A 15,992-nucleotide genomic window follows, 5' to 3' on the forward strand; every position below is an offset into this window, starting at 1 on the left:
CCGACATAAAACAACTGAACAGAGGGTAAATGATCGGCCATGGCAAACCAGGTATAATTTCTGGAGAGATCCTTTAATTTTGTGCGGAGACATAATAATGGTAATTACTCTTAATTATTTTTTGATATTTTCAGAAGACAGACAAGAAATGGATATCTAAGAACTGCATTCGGCCAAGCAAAACGCGGGAATGCTTCAGGCATTAAAAATTTTTAGTTCCAATGCTTCGATTGTAAACATTATTAATAAATAGGGGAGAGTGGGGGAATTTCGTCAGCATTTTTTCAAAGCTATTTTTTGTCCATCTTGAGACACGTTATCATATTTCTATTTTTATTGTTGAATGCGGTTAGCACCAAGCTTTAAAATGTGACATTCCCCTATTTTTTTAATTACCTTGGTGATTTATAAAAAAATAAAATGTAAAACCGATATACTGGGGCGATCTCGCCACACAGGGGGGTAAAATCACCACACCACCGGGGCAATTTCGTCACCTGAAAAATGTAGGGAGTTTAACGCCTGTAAATATGCTACACTGATCAAGCGTACCATTTTTGTTGATGTCCTATATTTGTTGCTGCTGCTGGTAGTCTGTTGGTTAGCCAGCTCGTCAAATATAAAAATATGTATTTAAAATAGGTGCGAATTTACCCTTAGCGTAGGGTGGCGAAATTTCCCCAGACAGTACTTTTTTAGAAATAATTATTTTTCTTCCGAAATTAGGCGCGAAGTTAAAAATCACTGACGCAGAAATGCACATTATAGCACTGTGTATTATATAAAAAATCGTGTATCTTATTCCTTTTGAATTGTGGCATACAGAAAAAATTTCGTCGAGAACTAAATGTAGCTTTTGAACTGTTAAAACACATTTAATATTATATCTTAATTATCTTAGCCTTCTGTGCAAAACAAATGCATTGGTTGTGTTTGGCCGTCTTGAAGGACTAAAACAAAAAAATTATATATTTTTACGACTTATGGATTCCGAGATATTGCAGGTGACGAAATTTCCCCTGTGACGAAATTCCCCCACTCTCCCCTACACAAACAAATATTACAAAAAACATGATTTTTATTGTGGAAAATTAGATACTGCAAAGCAGTGCAAAACCAAAACTGCGAGGGTCTGAAAAAACCAAAACTGGGAGGGTGTAGAAAAGCAGATATTGCAAGTGGAGGAAAACCATAACTGGGTACGTGTGGAAAATCTATAATGCGGGAAGTCGAAAAAACAGTGGATTTTGTCCTGCTTGTAAATATTATTAATAAATACACAAACAAATATTACAAAAAACATGATTTTTATTGTGGAAAATTAGATACTGCAAAGCAGTGCAAAACCAAAACTGCGAGGGTCTGGAAAAACCAAAACTGGGAGGGTGTAGAAAAGCAGATATTGCAAATGGAGGAAAACCATAACTGGGTACGTGTGGAAAATCTATAATACGGGAAGTCGAAAAACCAGTGGATTTTGTCCTGCATTCTGCCAGAGATCCAGATAGAAAACTCATTTCCCCATTATGTTATTTTCCAGAGAAATTTTCCCGGTGGGTATATGTATCTAATGGCTGTGTGTGTAAAATACGCTTTTTTTGGATATATTTATTTTGTGCGTGTGTGTGTACATAGCAGAGCAAGTCATTGTTTGTTTTTGTTTTTTACAAATCCAATATTTGTCGATAACTCAACATTTGAAAACTAATAAATAGTTTGCTGATCTGGCATTTGCATTTTAAAAAACAAAAGCAATTTTAAGGAAAATTTCGACTGTACAATTAAGCTTAATGGGATTTTTAAGGAACATTTTAAGGAAAATTTCGTTAAAATTTAACGTTTACTTAAGAAAAAGGCGCAAAAGAAAAGATTTGCGATATAGTCGATTTTTTAACCGCGCATTTTGAACGTGTCGAGTGTGGTAGTGTCGTTTTAAATGTGTTGGCTGTGGTATTTTCATTTTCCCCTTGCGCGGTCACACTTAAATTGCGACAGCAGGACATACATATGTACGTACATACATGCGCCAGCAGAACATACATACAAACATATGGGGAGGCGTGACGTCACATCAGGTTAGCCAAATTTGAAAATATTGGGGACTTGGTTAAGGATGCTGAATCTCCAAGAAATTTAAATGCAGTTATTTGCGGGTATGCCATAAGATTATGAACATCACATTTTTAAACCATTTTAACAACATTTATAACAGAGAAATGGCAAAAGATAAATTTAAAAAAAAATCAAATAGATTTTTGGGACACTTTGGGGTCGTTTTTTTATTTAATCTTTCTGTCACACTCTGCGCCTAATTATTTCCGAATTAATTTGATTTTTCTAGATTTTTAGGTCAATCCGTTCTGGGTGGAATTTGCTACTGACCAAATTTTATCCCTTGAATTCTATTGGATTAGAGATATCATAAGCCATACGTAGCATGTAAAACAAGAAAGGAAGTTAACTTCGGAAAGCCGAAGTTTATATACCCTTTCAGGTATACCTACTTAAAATGTTGTTTTTACATTGCCAAAAATCAAAACGCCTACTTTCTACAAGTTACAACAGTTTTTCTATTATTTTTTTGATTATTCCTATGGGAGCCATAAGAAATAGTGGTCCGATCCGGCTCGTTCCGACATATGTACTACCTGCAATAGAAAGAAGACTTTTGGGAAAGTTTCATCGCGATAGCTTAAAAACTGAGGGACTAGTTCGCATAGAAACGGACAGACGCACAGACTGACAGACGGACAGACGGACATGGCTAGATGGACTCGGCTATTGATGCTGATCAAGAATATATATACTTTATGTGGTCGGAAACGTCTCCTTCACTGCGTTGCAAACATCTGACTGAAATTATAATAGGAGAGAGTGGGGTAATTTCGTCAGCATTTTTTCGAAGCTATTTTTTGTCCATCTTGAGACACGTTATCATATTTCTATTTTTATTGTTGAATGTGGTTAGCACCAAGCTTTAAAATGTGACATTCCCCTATTTTTTTAATTACTTTGGTGATTTATAAAAAAATAAAAAGTATAACCAATATACTGGGGCAATCTCGCCACATAGGGGGGTAAAATCGCCCCACCACTGGGGCAATTTCGTCACCTGAAAAATGTAGGGAAAGTTCCCTACCTGTAAGTATGCAACACTGATCAAGCGTACCATTTTTTTTGACGTCCTATATTTGTTGCTGCTGCCGGTAGTCTGTTCGTTAGCCAGCTCGTCGAATAAAAAAATATGTATTTAAAATAGGTGCGAATTTACCCTAAGCATAGGGTGGCGAAATTTCCCCAGACAGTACTTTTTTATAAATAATTATTTTTCTTTTGAAATTAGGCGCGAAGTTAAAAATCACTAACGCAGAAATGCACATTATAGCACTGTGTATTGTATAAAAAAAACTGTATCTTATCCCTTTTCAATTAAGGCATACAGAAAAAATTTCGTCGAGAACTAAATGTAGCTTTTGAACTGTTAAAACACATTTAATATTATAGCTTAATTATCTTGGCCTTCTGTGCAAAAAAATGCATTGGTTGTGTCATGCCGTCTTGAGGGACTAAAACAAAAAAAATTATATATTTTTAAGACTTATGGATTCCGAAATATTGCAGGTGACGAAATTGCCCCTGTGAAGAAATTACCCCACTCTCCCCTACCCTCTGCAAGGGTATAAAAACAAAACACAACGTGCGCACAACAACTGCACTCAGGGGGCAACGCACACTGTTCGACTCGCACGAGCCACCTTGAGCCGCTAACAATCATCGATGACGGCGTTATTATTCTCAACGACGGAATGGCTACGAGCAACGGACAACTTGTAACCGGAACATTTCTCGTTACATTCGACGAAGAAGTTAAAGTAAACAACACCATATATCGCAACCTAAAGAGCTACGTAAAGAAATACCCAGCGCCAGCTGCATCAACGCTCATTAACATTACGGGTCATCAAGAATTATTGAGCTTACGATACCTGCAAAAATTAAATATGGAAAACTTGCGATACATTGGTGAAATGGAAAAGGGACTGGTAAAACGGCCTATAGTATCTGTATTGCCCGCGATCGCTTTTTTGGCCATCTGCTTTACTATCTCCAAGCTCTATCAGAGACGCCAGCGGGTCCGTCGCCAGTGTGATCTTCAAGTTATTATCGACGGTTTCAAAAAGTCTGAGGACGTCCTTCATCTAAGCAAGGGAGGAGTTAACACTGTCACCCAGCAACTGAAAAGTTTCGGTTATGCGGCTGATCCCGCATAACCGGATGGGAATAATGCAAGCCCAGCGTCACCTGCGGATATTGCACAGCGACGGTGCTATGGTCAGCATATTCAGCGGGCAATGCACTGCGACGGAAGCAGCCCACAATCGACGGACAATGCACTGCAACGCAAGCAGCGGCTGCCCAACTCCATGCACAAGGCGCCGGGTCAGCAGTTTCAGAGCATAGGGCTAGCTTACTATTTAAGAATTTATGTACTTAGTAGTTAGTCGAATTTTGGAAATAAATCGTGACGGACATCGCCTCGCGAAATCAAAGTCTACTCATTTTAATTTATACACTTTATGGGGTCGGAAATTTGTCCTTCACTGGGTTCCAAACTCCTGACTAAAATAATTATTTTTAATTATAGGGGAGAGGTCTGTAGTAGAGGTCTGCATGAATGCATTCAAACTGACAAATGAATCACTCATTCTTAAAACTTGTATAAGTTTTTCTGTATTCATTACTTTAAATATGAGTGAATGCAGTACTTGTGACTGTATTGCCAAATACTGTACTCACTTTTCCAGACACAGTACAGTATATTGTGAATACAGTGTTTTTGGTGTACAATAACTCATTGTACAGTGAATGAAGTTTCCCCAAAATTACAAGGCCTACTGAATTTATAAAATGTTAAAGCTTGCTTATTTCTTTGTAATATTGTAATCTATCCACTAGCAGAATCACTTAAAACCTAATGAAAGAGACAAAGTGTCGTTAGTCATAAAATATTGACGGATTTATTAATACATTAATCGCTATTTAAGACATTTTCATTAATGCTGTCTATGTTGGAGTTTAAATACATTATTTTGTTGACCAGTCGAAGCAATTTTGGAACGCTTTGCGGAAATCTGATTTTTTGCAATTGAAAACGCCCTCTCCGACGGAGCGGAGTGATAAATCACCATTGCAGGACATTAAAGTCGTCACTGTACGAGATTTTAACGTGTTTATATGTTTCGATTTCATCATTAATTGTATTATGAAGGCTATTGCTAAGGATTGGTTGAGTGTAGTCTTTAAAAACAGGATCGATTTGTGGATTAGATTGAGTTATGGAGTCTTCGTCTTCTAATGGGCTATTGCAATACAAAATTGCACTTTTTTTTTTACTCAGAGTACAGTACTGTACAATAGTAATTGAGACGACACTCATAATATTGTTCAGATTGAGAAGCATAACACATAGTATTAAAAAAGTGTTTACTCTAAAATAGTGTACTCAGTTACTATCGGTAGAGTGGGTACTCTCTACAATATTGTATGAGTACACTAAATGTGAGTACCGTGTACAGCTGTACAGTACTGTAAGTTTTGAAATAAATACATTCATGCAGGCCTCTAGTCTGTAGGTTGAGACACCTTTTGTTTTTAGTCTCCCATTTGGACATTCGCTTTTGAAACTTCACGTGTTTGGTACCGATCGAAAGCTTAGTCTTTTAGCTGTAAAATAAAGCAAAAAAAAATTGTTTTTCCCTTGGGAAAACTAAAAATTAATTTTTTTTGAAAAGTGCCAAAAAATGACAATTTGAAAAAGAGGTCTGTAGGTTGAGACACTTTTTAAAGTCAATAATACTCACACAAAAAGTACTCCAAACTATAAGGAACTATTTATTTATGTTAATTTAATCAATTTTAGCTCGTCCTAAATCATTTCCTATCCATTTTTTAAGAACTTAGACCAAATAACAATCAAAATCAAAAGGCTCTTTGAACATTCAATTTTCCCCTAATATCAAAGAAATGTACTAGGCAGAAAGCGACCTCTGTTGGCCTCAGGCCTTTTTGTATGAAAAACGGGTGTCTCAACTTACACGCTCAAAGTGTCTCAACTTACACAAAATGGGATGTTTTGGGAAAAAATTAATAACTTTTGTTCTGACTGTCACATTAAGCTGATTCTTTTTTTAATTAAGTAAAAATTAATATACTAATGTTTTAAATCTCTTACCAAGTTAATTTAAGGACGTTATTAATTTTTAATAGATTTTTAAAAAAAGTAGACAAAAACTTTTTTGGTGCAAAATGGTACACGACTCTCACAGCTTAAATCTGGCTAGAGCGTGGCTTATAATGTTTTCCCCAAAAGTTTTGTCACTAAAAGGGACTACAAACAAAAAAATAAAAAAAATTTTTTTAGTGGAAAAGTTTTGAGAAAATTGAGTGTCTCAACTTACAGACTGTCTCAACCTACAGACCTCTCCCCTATTATAATTATAATTATACTCTTTGCAAGGGTATACAAATTTTCGATTGAGTTAATCTTAACTGCGGGATCGGACACCCTAGTTTACATCGGCTGCGCGTGACAGATAACGATTTTTATCGCAATCCAAAGAACTTGGTATTACGAAACTATATTTATGAACGATTTCGTTCAAATTAACTTATATTTTTTATATCTTACCATAACATCAAAAATAGTGGCTCGATGAAGTGGCCAACTTTGTATTAAATTGAGAAAGGATTTTTTAGCTTCTGCTGGTGACATTCCTCGAAGACTTTGATGGTGCATTGAGACAGCTTCATGCGGAATATTTGGTACAAATCTTGGCGGTAAGCAATGGCTTGCGATAAGCCTATAATCAGTCCAGATTTTACTGCAATCGCCAAGCTCAAGTTGACTCTGAAGAGCAGTTAACATAATGGCTTCCATTTCAGTTATTGGATATCTTTCACTTCTTAAGCTATGCAGAAGTTGATGGTACAATAGCTCCTTTTCAACGGTATCATCCAAATTAATATAGTTGTCGAAAAACAAATGTTTCTTAAATAGAAACATATACTGCTGCTGAAGTAAAACCCCTCCAGAATTTAGCTAAAAGACAAACAAATTTAAAACATTTAATAAATCAAGTTTTTAAATTCAAAAAGCTATAGGTTATAAGATCATTAAAAATAAATTCCGACGAACGACTGATTCTGAGATTGCACGCATATTTGCGGTTATTATTATTAATTTTTTTCATCTTATTTTTTCATAGTTAAGTCATAGTCAAGTTTGATAAATTTTGTGCATTCACTTGGATATTGAGCAACATGTCGAGTTCTGTAAACCATTGACCAACTGTCGAGTCTCCCAACACCGGCTTGATTCAATGCTACATAAAGAACTGGCAAATAATACAGCGTCCAGCACAATAACCACCACAGGCGTCATATTCTGCTGGCGACGGCTAAGGTAGAGCTGCAGAGGCCCACCTGTCCTCTACAAATATCCCTTGCAGGATTGCAGGTCAACTCTCACTTAAGGAATCGTCATCAACGATGGATATATAAGGAATTGGAGGGAGAGTAATTAAAAAAAGAGAGAACGCTATAGTCGGGTTGGTGTCCCGACTATCTAATAGCTAAAGGGAGTGCGAACGCTGTACTCGGGTTGGTGTCCCGACTAATAATCGTAACTCAGCTAAAGGGAGTGCGAGAGAGATAGATACATAAATTTTGATTGCGTATCGATTTAGCGTCGCTTGTGAACGGTTGTGTTTACCTGTGCTCTGAGTTTTTTATTTATTTTTGTGATTTTTTCGCAAGTGTTTTGTGTTTAGCTTACTAACAAAGTTTGCCTAACAATCGCGTTAGTGTTTTAAATAGGTCTCCCTGTTTAACCGGTATGTGGTTTTAGTTATTTTAACAATTTCTATTAGATTTGTTTAATATCTTGGCTTTGTTGGTGTTATTTTGCACTCTCTAAATTTGCTCTTGTATTCTCTCTCTTTCTCTCACTCTCTTTTCCGCTCTATTATAACTGTAATTTCGCTCTCTCATTCGAGGACATTGAAGTTGAACAATTTCGATTTTCGTACGCCCGTAGGATATCTTCTTTTAAAATATTTGCTCCGCCTGATGTGTTTAATGTACTACTTTCTGAAAGCTTTTGGATTAATGATGATTTGGTAATAAAAGAATTTGTTCCCAATAAACCGAAAACAAATAACAGGCCTCCCACTGGGCCTAACAATCGGCTTTCCAGTGTGCCTAATAATAGGCCTTCCACTGTGCCAAAAAACTAACAGGTTTATTTTTGGCTTATCAAAATGTTAGAGAACTAAATATGAAGCTACCAAAGCTTTATGCTGACTCCTCTGCATTTACTGAAGATATTTTGGCTTTTACGGAAACTTGGCTGAAACCAGAGATATCTGACTCTGAAGTTTTGTCAATGAACTTTAACACCTACAGGACCGATCGCTCCCCGCGTAGGGGGGAAAGTCGAAGAGACTTAACATTCATATCCCTAACGATATTGAATTTGTTAGTGTCAAAGTTTCCATTCAATCCTTATCTATTTTTGTAACCCGCTCTTATATTCCTCCTGGCTCTGATTTAATAATTTATGAGCACCATCTGTCTGCTATAAAATCGGTTCTATCCTTTCTTTCCAACAGAGACCTTTTGATTGTTTTGGGTGACTTTAATCTCCCTAATATCTCTTGGTCTCTTCCCACTAACTCACTTGTCGCTACTCCTTTATCCGCCCATGATTTTGTGGATGGCCTTTTAGAATTATCGTTACAGCAAGTAAGCTTTATACGAAATTCATTAAATAGACAATTAGATCTAGTCTTTGTTTTAGATCCGCATGAAGTCAGTGTAGCTAGAATTGACGCACTTGTTGTACCTGAAGACCGATATCATCCAACTTTGGAATTGACAATTGGCCTCCCCTGTACTGATACCCTTTCTCATTTAGTTCATCAAACTAAAAGGAGATGCTATCGTAAATGTGACTATAATAAACTAAACTTCATGATTTCGCAATATAATTGGACTGATTTGTACAATTGCATGGATATTGCCAGTGCAATTGAACTTTTCTATAGCGTTTTAAACACTTTTTTTGACCAATGCGTGCCTGACAGTCTTCCTCCGAAGCTAAACAGGCCTCCTTGGTTTAACAATGTGCTTCAAAGACTTAAAAATCTTAAATCCAACACTTATAAAAAGTATAAAAAAACGGGAAAGCCATCTGATTTTGCGATTTTGATTTTGTTGTGGCTCGTTCAGATTTTAATGTTCTTAACAGTCATTGCTATTCCATGTATTAAAAACGATGTAAATTCGAGTTTTCAAATGATCCGAAGCAGTTTTATAACTTCGTTAATGCCAAGCGTAAGTCTTCGGCATTGCCTTCATCGGTACGTTTAAACTCAAAAGAGGCATCGTCGGATTCTGAAATTGCGGATTTGCCGAGTTTTTCCAAACTACTTATAGTTTGGCTGCTTGGTCAAACCCTATCTACCCTAACCCCTTAAATAGGGCTAATTGTATTTTTACCCCTGTAATTACCGAAAGTTCTCTTTTGAAGGATTTAGCAACAACAACGCCAACGTATTCTCCCGGTCCTGATGGACTCCCTGGGAGTGTGCCTAAGTTTTGTGCTTCAACCATTTGTAAACCGATTCTTAAACTTTTTCATTTGTCTATTTCATCATCAGTTTTTCCAACTATCTGGAAGGACTCTTTCATTATTCCACTCCACAAAAAGGGTGTGAAGGCGGATGCCCAGAATTATAGAGGCATTTCTAAATTGTCGGCAATTCCTAAAGCATTTGAATGTATTATTACTTCTCATTTGCAGCATTTATTTTCCTCGCTAATATCACCGTGTCAGCATGGTTTTGTTAAGCGAAGATCGACCACCACCAACCTTCTTGAATTGTCATCTATTGTAATAAATGGATATAAGAATAACATGCAGACTGACGTTATATATACAGATTTTAGTAAGGCCTTTGACTCTGTTAACCACTCTCTCCTTTTATTCAAATTAGATCAGCTTGGGTTTCCATGTAATCTATTAACTTGGATTTCAAGTTACTTGAATGGTAGGACTCAGAGGGTTAAATGATGTACATCAAATTTTACTCTGCATGAGCCCTTTCGCGTTCTATGTTCAAATTATAACAATCTTTATCATTTAATTTGCACTTCAACATCTATCCCCGTATTAAAAACTAAAATTTTATTTCATTTGCTTCAATCTTAGTTGTAATATATGTAGTATTTGTTTCATGTATTTTCCTCGCGAACTCGCATTTTTGCCCTAATTGATAAAGGGTCCCGCGCGTAACAAGCACGTGCTTGGTATCGTTGGGCCACTTGTTTGTACTGCTCGTAGTGCATCAACGTCCATCATATATAACTTTTTATGGAATGCACTATGGGAAAAAAGTCAATTTTTTTGGCATAAAATCAAATAATTTTACAAATTATTTTTAAAAATTAAATATATTTTGTGAATTTACATACCCTAATTAGCCAAGAACAACACTATAGTGTTGATAAGCAAACAAAGTCAGCTCTTCGTTTGACTTTGTTGTGTGCGTAAATTAGTGAAAAATTTTTGCAAACTTTCAGTGCTTATTTTGTAAATAAAATAGCTAAATATGTAAATGTATCTTAGATTACATGTTTTGATTATTATGGCTTGTTGTCCAACTGTGAACTGTTTTAAATGTGCATCTTTTTAGCTTAAAACAAGAGAGAACGCTATAGTCGGGTTGGTGTCCCGACTATCTAATACCCGTCACTCAGCTTAAGGGAGTGCGAACGCTGTACTCGGGTTGGTGTCCCGACTAATAATCGTAACTCAGCTAAAGGGAGTGCGAGGGAGATAGATATATAATTTTTGATTGCGTATAACTTTTTAATGAATGGTCCGATTTGAAAAATGTCTTCTACATTTCGATAGGTATAAATATACACAACCAAATTGCATTTATACTTCTCGGAAATCTTTAAAGATGTGGGCGCAGGACCCATTTTAAAATCGTTAGTGGGCGATTGTGGGCGTTAGAGGGGGCGTGGCGCTCGGCTAAAATAAACTTGCGCTGCGTAGGAAGCCAAAGAATATGTGTGGGAAATCTCAACCTTCTAGCTTTTGTAGTTTCCGAGATCTCAGCGTTCATACAGACAGACAGACGGACAGACGGACAGACGGACATGGCTAGATCGACTCGCCTAGTGCCCCTGATCAAGAATATATATACTTTATGGGGTCGGAAACGCTTCCTTCTAGCTGTTACATACGTTTGCACGAATCTAATATACCCTTTTACTCTACGAGTAACGGGTATAACTAACAAGTTTGGTTGTGTTCCGTGGTGTACAACTTATAAATGGCACAAAGTTGCAAAAAGGTAAAAATGCAAAGTTATTACCAAATGTATCCTTAATATCGTAAAACTAATAATTTTTGCCACTTTTTGCACGTTTCTTCAAAAAAATGACTTAAATACAGCAACTTATAAACATAAAAAAAAAAATATTTTTTAAATAAAAAAACAATCTAAGTGGCTTTCATTAATCTTAAAAATTGAATTTATGGAAAGGGACAAGTCAAGTGAAAATCCTGGCTGCAAAGGGCTCAAATATAAAGAAGCTGGACCCCAATTAAAGCTAAAATTGGCATCTGCTATTAGATAATATTTCACTTTTTTTGTACATGTCAGCAATTTTTTTTTTTGACAAATTTTAAAAATCAAATAAAAACACCTCTAAACGGGGTAAAAATCTAGTGACGATCGCACCTTCAACGTACAAAAGTTCTGATATCAACTTTTGTGACGAAAAATGATTTTAGATGCGACTAAATAAGTACGTGACCTAAAATGTATTCATTCGGCCCGCTTTAGCAAATATTTAATATCTACACGAAAGTTTTTTGTTGTAGCGTGCCGAATGAATAAATTTTAGGTAACGCACTTATTTAGTCGCATCTAAAATCATTTTTCGTCACAAAAGTTGATATCAGAACTTTTGTACGTTGAAGGTGCGATCGTCACTAGTTTTTTACCTCGTTTAGAGGTGTTTTTATTTGATATCAGAAGTTTTTGTTTGTTTACTTTTGCTCTCATAGGTGCTAATGTAAACATTTAAATTTAAATTGGTCAATCATAATTTTTAAACAATTGTATTTTAACGAATTAAGTTAAAAAGGCGTTGAAGTATTTCAAAATACCTTTTAAACGAGGTATAGCACATGTCTGTACCTTTAATAGTGTAGAACTTAAAAACTAACGAAATTTAGCCATTTTTAGCTTTTTTCCCGCTAAAGTAGCGGCTTTTTCCAAAAGTCGTAGAACAAAAGATTCCTATATGGAACTCTTAAGTGCAAATTTACTGATTCCATGACCCTAAAATACAGTTCGGATACCCTCCCACAAAATTCAATACTCAGGGAGCGTTAATTGTTCGAGCTGGCAAAAGTGTCTATTTTCGTATAAAAATAACTTTTAAACGTGACTTTTTACAGTAATGTGTTATATACCAAAATTTAAGGAATCTCAAGGGCTATACAGTTTAAAGTTGTAAGAAAAATCGTTAGAGCCGTTTTTGAGAAAATTAAAAAAAAGCTAAAAAAAAAGTTTAAACAAATTTTCTTTTGTTCATATCTTTTTAACTAATTCATTTACACAAATTGCATTTACAAGGCGTTTATAGCATTTATAAATACCTTTCAAACGAGATGCAGCACAAGTCTGTAGCTTTAGTAGTATAGAAGTTACGGCTTTCCGATTTTTAGCTATTTATAGCTGTTTTCCCGCTAAACTGGCGGGTTTTTCCAAAAGTGGTAGAACAAAAGTTTTTTATATCGATGTGATGAACGTCATATCAAATTTTCAGAACTTAAAAAACATATTTTGGACAAGTGGACAAGTGGACAAGTGGACAAGTGGACAAGTGGACAAGTGGACAAGTGGACAAACTGACAAACAGAATTAAAATTTCATTTTGGGAAGAAGAAGAAAATCTTATTTTGGCTATAACTTTTGAACGGAGCGTCGGATTTCGACAAATGACCCCTCATTCGACGGGTATTTTCAAAAGGAATACAACTAAAACATTGCGAGGGGGCATTTATCCCCACCGGCCCCAACAGCTCCAAATTTCGAAATTTTCACTTTTTCACTTTCACCGCTCTCTCCCCCAAGCCAATTGATTTTCTTAAAGTCTTGGTATGCAATCCTTTAAGTTTTTGCAATACCTTTCGATTGGTGTATTACTCATTACGATCGGTGCGCTTCGTCACTACATGGACTGCCGTCCATAGTGATTAACGTAATCCGAAATTATTTTACCGTCTTACCAATACAAATACAAATTTTTTTAAATCCCTGCCAATTAATTTGAATATGCGGCGTGGGTGGTGGATGAAAGCAATGGTCCGATTCTAAAAGCAACAAAAACCGAAATTACAGCTTTATCTTAATAGTATATATAAAAAATTTCTAAATTGTATCTCTAAAAGTAGAGTTTATGCCAAAAAATAGACTTTTTTCCCATAGCGGAATGGTCCGATTTGAAAAATGTCTTCTACATTTCGATAGGTATAAATATACACAACAAAATTGCATTTATACTTCTCGGAAATCTTTAAAGATGTGGGCGCAGGACCCATTTTAAAATAGTTAGTGGGCGATTGTGGGCGATAGAGGGGGCGTGGCGCTCGGCTAAAATAAACTTGCGCTGCGTAGGAAGCCAAAGAATATGTGTGGAAATCTCAACCTTCTAGCTTTTGTAGTTTCCGAGATCTCAGCGTTCATACAGACGAACAGACGGACAGACGGACATGGCTAGATCGACTTGGCTAGTGCCCCTGATCAAGAATATATATACCTTATGGGGTCGGAAACGCTTCCTTCTAGCTGTTACATACTTTTGCACGAATCTAATGTACCCTTTTACTCTACGAGTAACGGGTATAAAAACAAGGGTACTGTTAAAGCTTATGACAGGCTCATTTGACTTCGAAACTCTCTTAGAAACTCTCATGCCAAATCAGCCGTCAAAACCGATTTGAAATGATGATAAAATACCCAAGGGACTGCCGTTGGCACATCCTGACTTTTGATCAAATTGAAAGCTGAACTATACCCCGGCTTAATGTCCGGATTTTCCTACCTCTTGGACAATGCACAAGGCTTGGTTACGTAGTCACAGGACAAAAAGCTCTTGTGATACAAAAATTTAATCGGTTGAATGGACGGCGTGATCGTCTAACGCAGGACTTAATCCACGTTGTGAGCAAACGAAAGATGAAAATGATTGCGTCAACCAACAAAAGATGGCAAACGGCTTGCGGATAGCGAGCGTCCTGGTTCTCCAGGGCAGCTACGAATAAGCGTGAAAGTTGGCACGACCCGGCTACCGCTAAGTCCCAACATGAAGTGCGAAGAATTAGCCCCGGATAGTCAGCGGGTATCTGCGCCAAATCAGTTCCGACGTCGCGCTTGTGCTGCCGCCTTTGACAAAGAGCTAACACAAACCCCCATCCCCACACAAAAACCTAACTCTTCCCTATCCCCCAAAGTTCATCTCACCCCGGGCTGAGAGTCAATCTGGCTGGGAGCCCGAGTCAACAATTAACTCAGTCTCTAACGGTGAGCAAGTGGCGACCGCCTGTTCTAAGCCAGCCTAACCCGGGTAAAATTTAAATTTCACACCTTTCGCACAAGCAGCCACGCACAAGCAAACACACACACTAGGACTTGTGGGTAGGGGATGATACTCGAGTTCGTGGGTGCACGTGCACTTTCTCCGAGTTATTCTTGGAAGATATCGAGGGGTCACAATATTTTGAAATGCAATAAAACAATGGGATTCCCTCGGATACCAAACACACTGATTATGGGAATTGTATATGTTTGCGTCTGTGAACTAATTTACTATTTTATACAAAACTAATAAAAAAATCCCGGTTCTTCTAGCTACTTTCAGCTTAGGGCTTGAGAAAATGGGTTTCTCTGGCTTAGCTCGCGTTTATTTTTTAGAGCGAGTTAAAGTTTTACACACAAAATTTATTTGTAACGGCCATATCTTGTGAACCGATTAAAATTTCACTATCAAGTCTTCAGTCTTCAAGTCTTATGTAGCTATGAACCCAAGGAACTAAATTAACAAATGACTCTTGCGCACTTAGCACCTAGTGCACCTAGCGCGTTAAAAAACAAATTTGCCTAATTTTTCGATTTTTAACGCGCTAGGTGTACGTCTTCCGACCCCATAAAGTATATATATTCTTGATCAGCATCACTAGACGAATCGATCTAGCCATGTCCGTTTGTCCGTCTGACCGTCTGACCGTCTATCCGCCTGTCTGTTTCTACGCAAACTAGTCTCTCTGAAAAGTCAGCTAAATGCATCCCCTGCTTTCGTAGAGCAAACTTTGCACTTATCAATAACCTTATCGCTTGCTCGGATTGGTTTAATTTGTTCTTGTGTAGGGTGACGAACGATTTGTTTTTTGAATATAACTTTTCTAAAAATCAATATTTTTCAAAAGTGCAAACGCAGAAAGTTGCTTACATCTACTGAGCATATCCCTGTAAAATTCGGATTAGAAATTCCAATGCAGCCAAATCCCACAGCGTTTGGCGTGAACCCTTCTTTTTGCACTTTCGAAAGTTGTAGGGTAATGTGACGAACGATTTGTTCTTTAATGTAACTTCTCCAAAAATCAATATTTTTTAAAAGTGTAAAAGCAGAAAGTTACTTACATTTACTGAGCATATTTCTGAAAAATTTGTATTCGAAATTTCAACGTAGCCAAATCCCACAGCGTTTGGGGTAAATCATCCTTTTCACAAACAAAAAAATTCATTTTTATACCCTTGCAGAGGGTATTATGATTTCAGTCAGAAGTTTGCAACGCAGTGAAGGAGACGTTTCCGACCCCATAAAGTATATATATTCTTGATCAGCATCAC

At 36.8% G+C, this 15,992-nt stretch overlaps 1 protein-coding gene across 7 annotated transcripts in view; it reads right to left on the reverse strand.

Moving 5' to 3' along the window:
- Positions 1-15,992, reverse strand: part of Myo81F (Myosin 81F) — a 1,428,838-nt gene that overhangs the window by 246,697 nt on the left and 1,166,149 nt on the right. For 6 of the 7 annotated variants that reach the window (XR_011419017.1, XM_070216710.1, XM_070216711.1 and 3 more), the window contains one exon: positions 6,689-7,099. The exons of the other annotated variant lie outside the window; for it this stretch is intronic. Coding sequence is in view for 5 of the 6 variants with exons in the window: in XM_070216710.1 (XP_070072811.1) it covers positions 6,689-7,099 (411 nt within the window). In the remaining variant the exon portion in view is untranslated. The remainder of the gene's footprint in view (positions 1-6,688; positions 7,100-15,992) is intronic. 7 annotated transcript variants of the gene reach the window in all.

This window comes from Drosophila takahashii, chromosome 3R (genome assembly GCF_030179915.1).
Source record: "Drosophila takahashii strain IR98-3 E-12201 chromosome 3R, DtakHiC1v2, whole genome shotgun sequence".
Taxonomy (NCBI): Eukaryota; Metazoa; Arthropoda; class Insecta; order Diptera; family Drosophilidae; genus Drosophila; species Drosophila takahashii.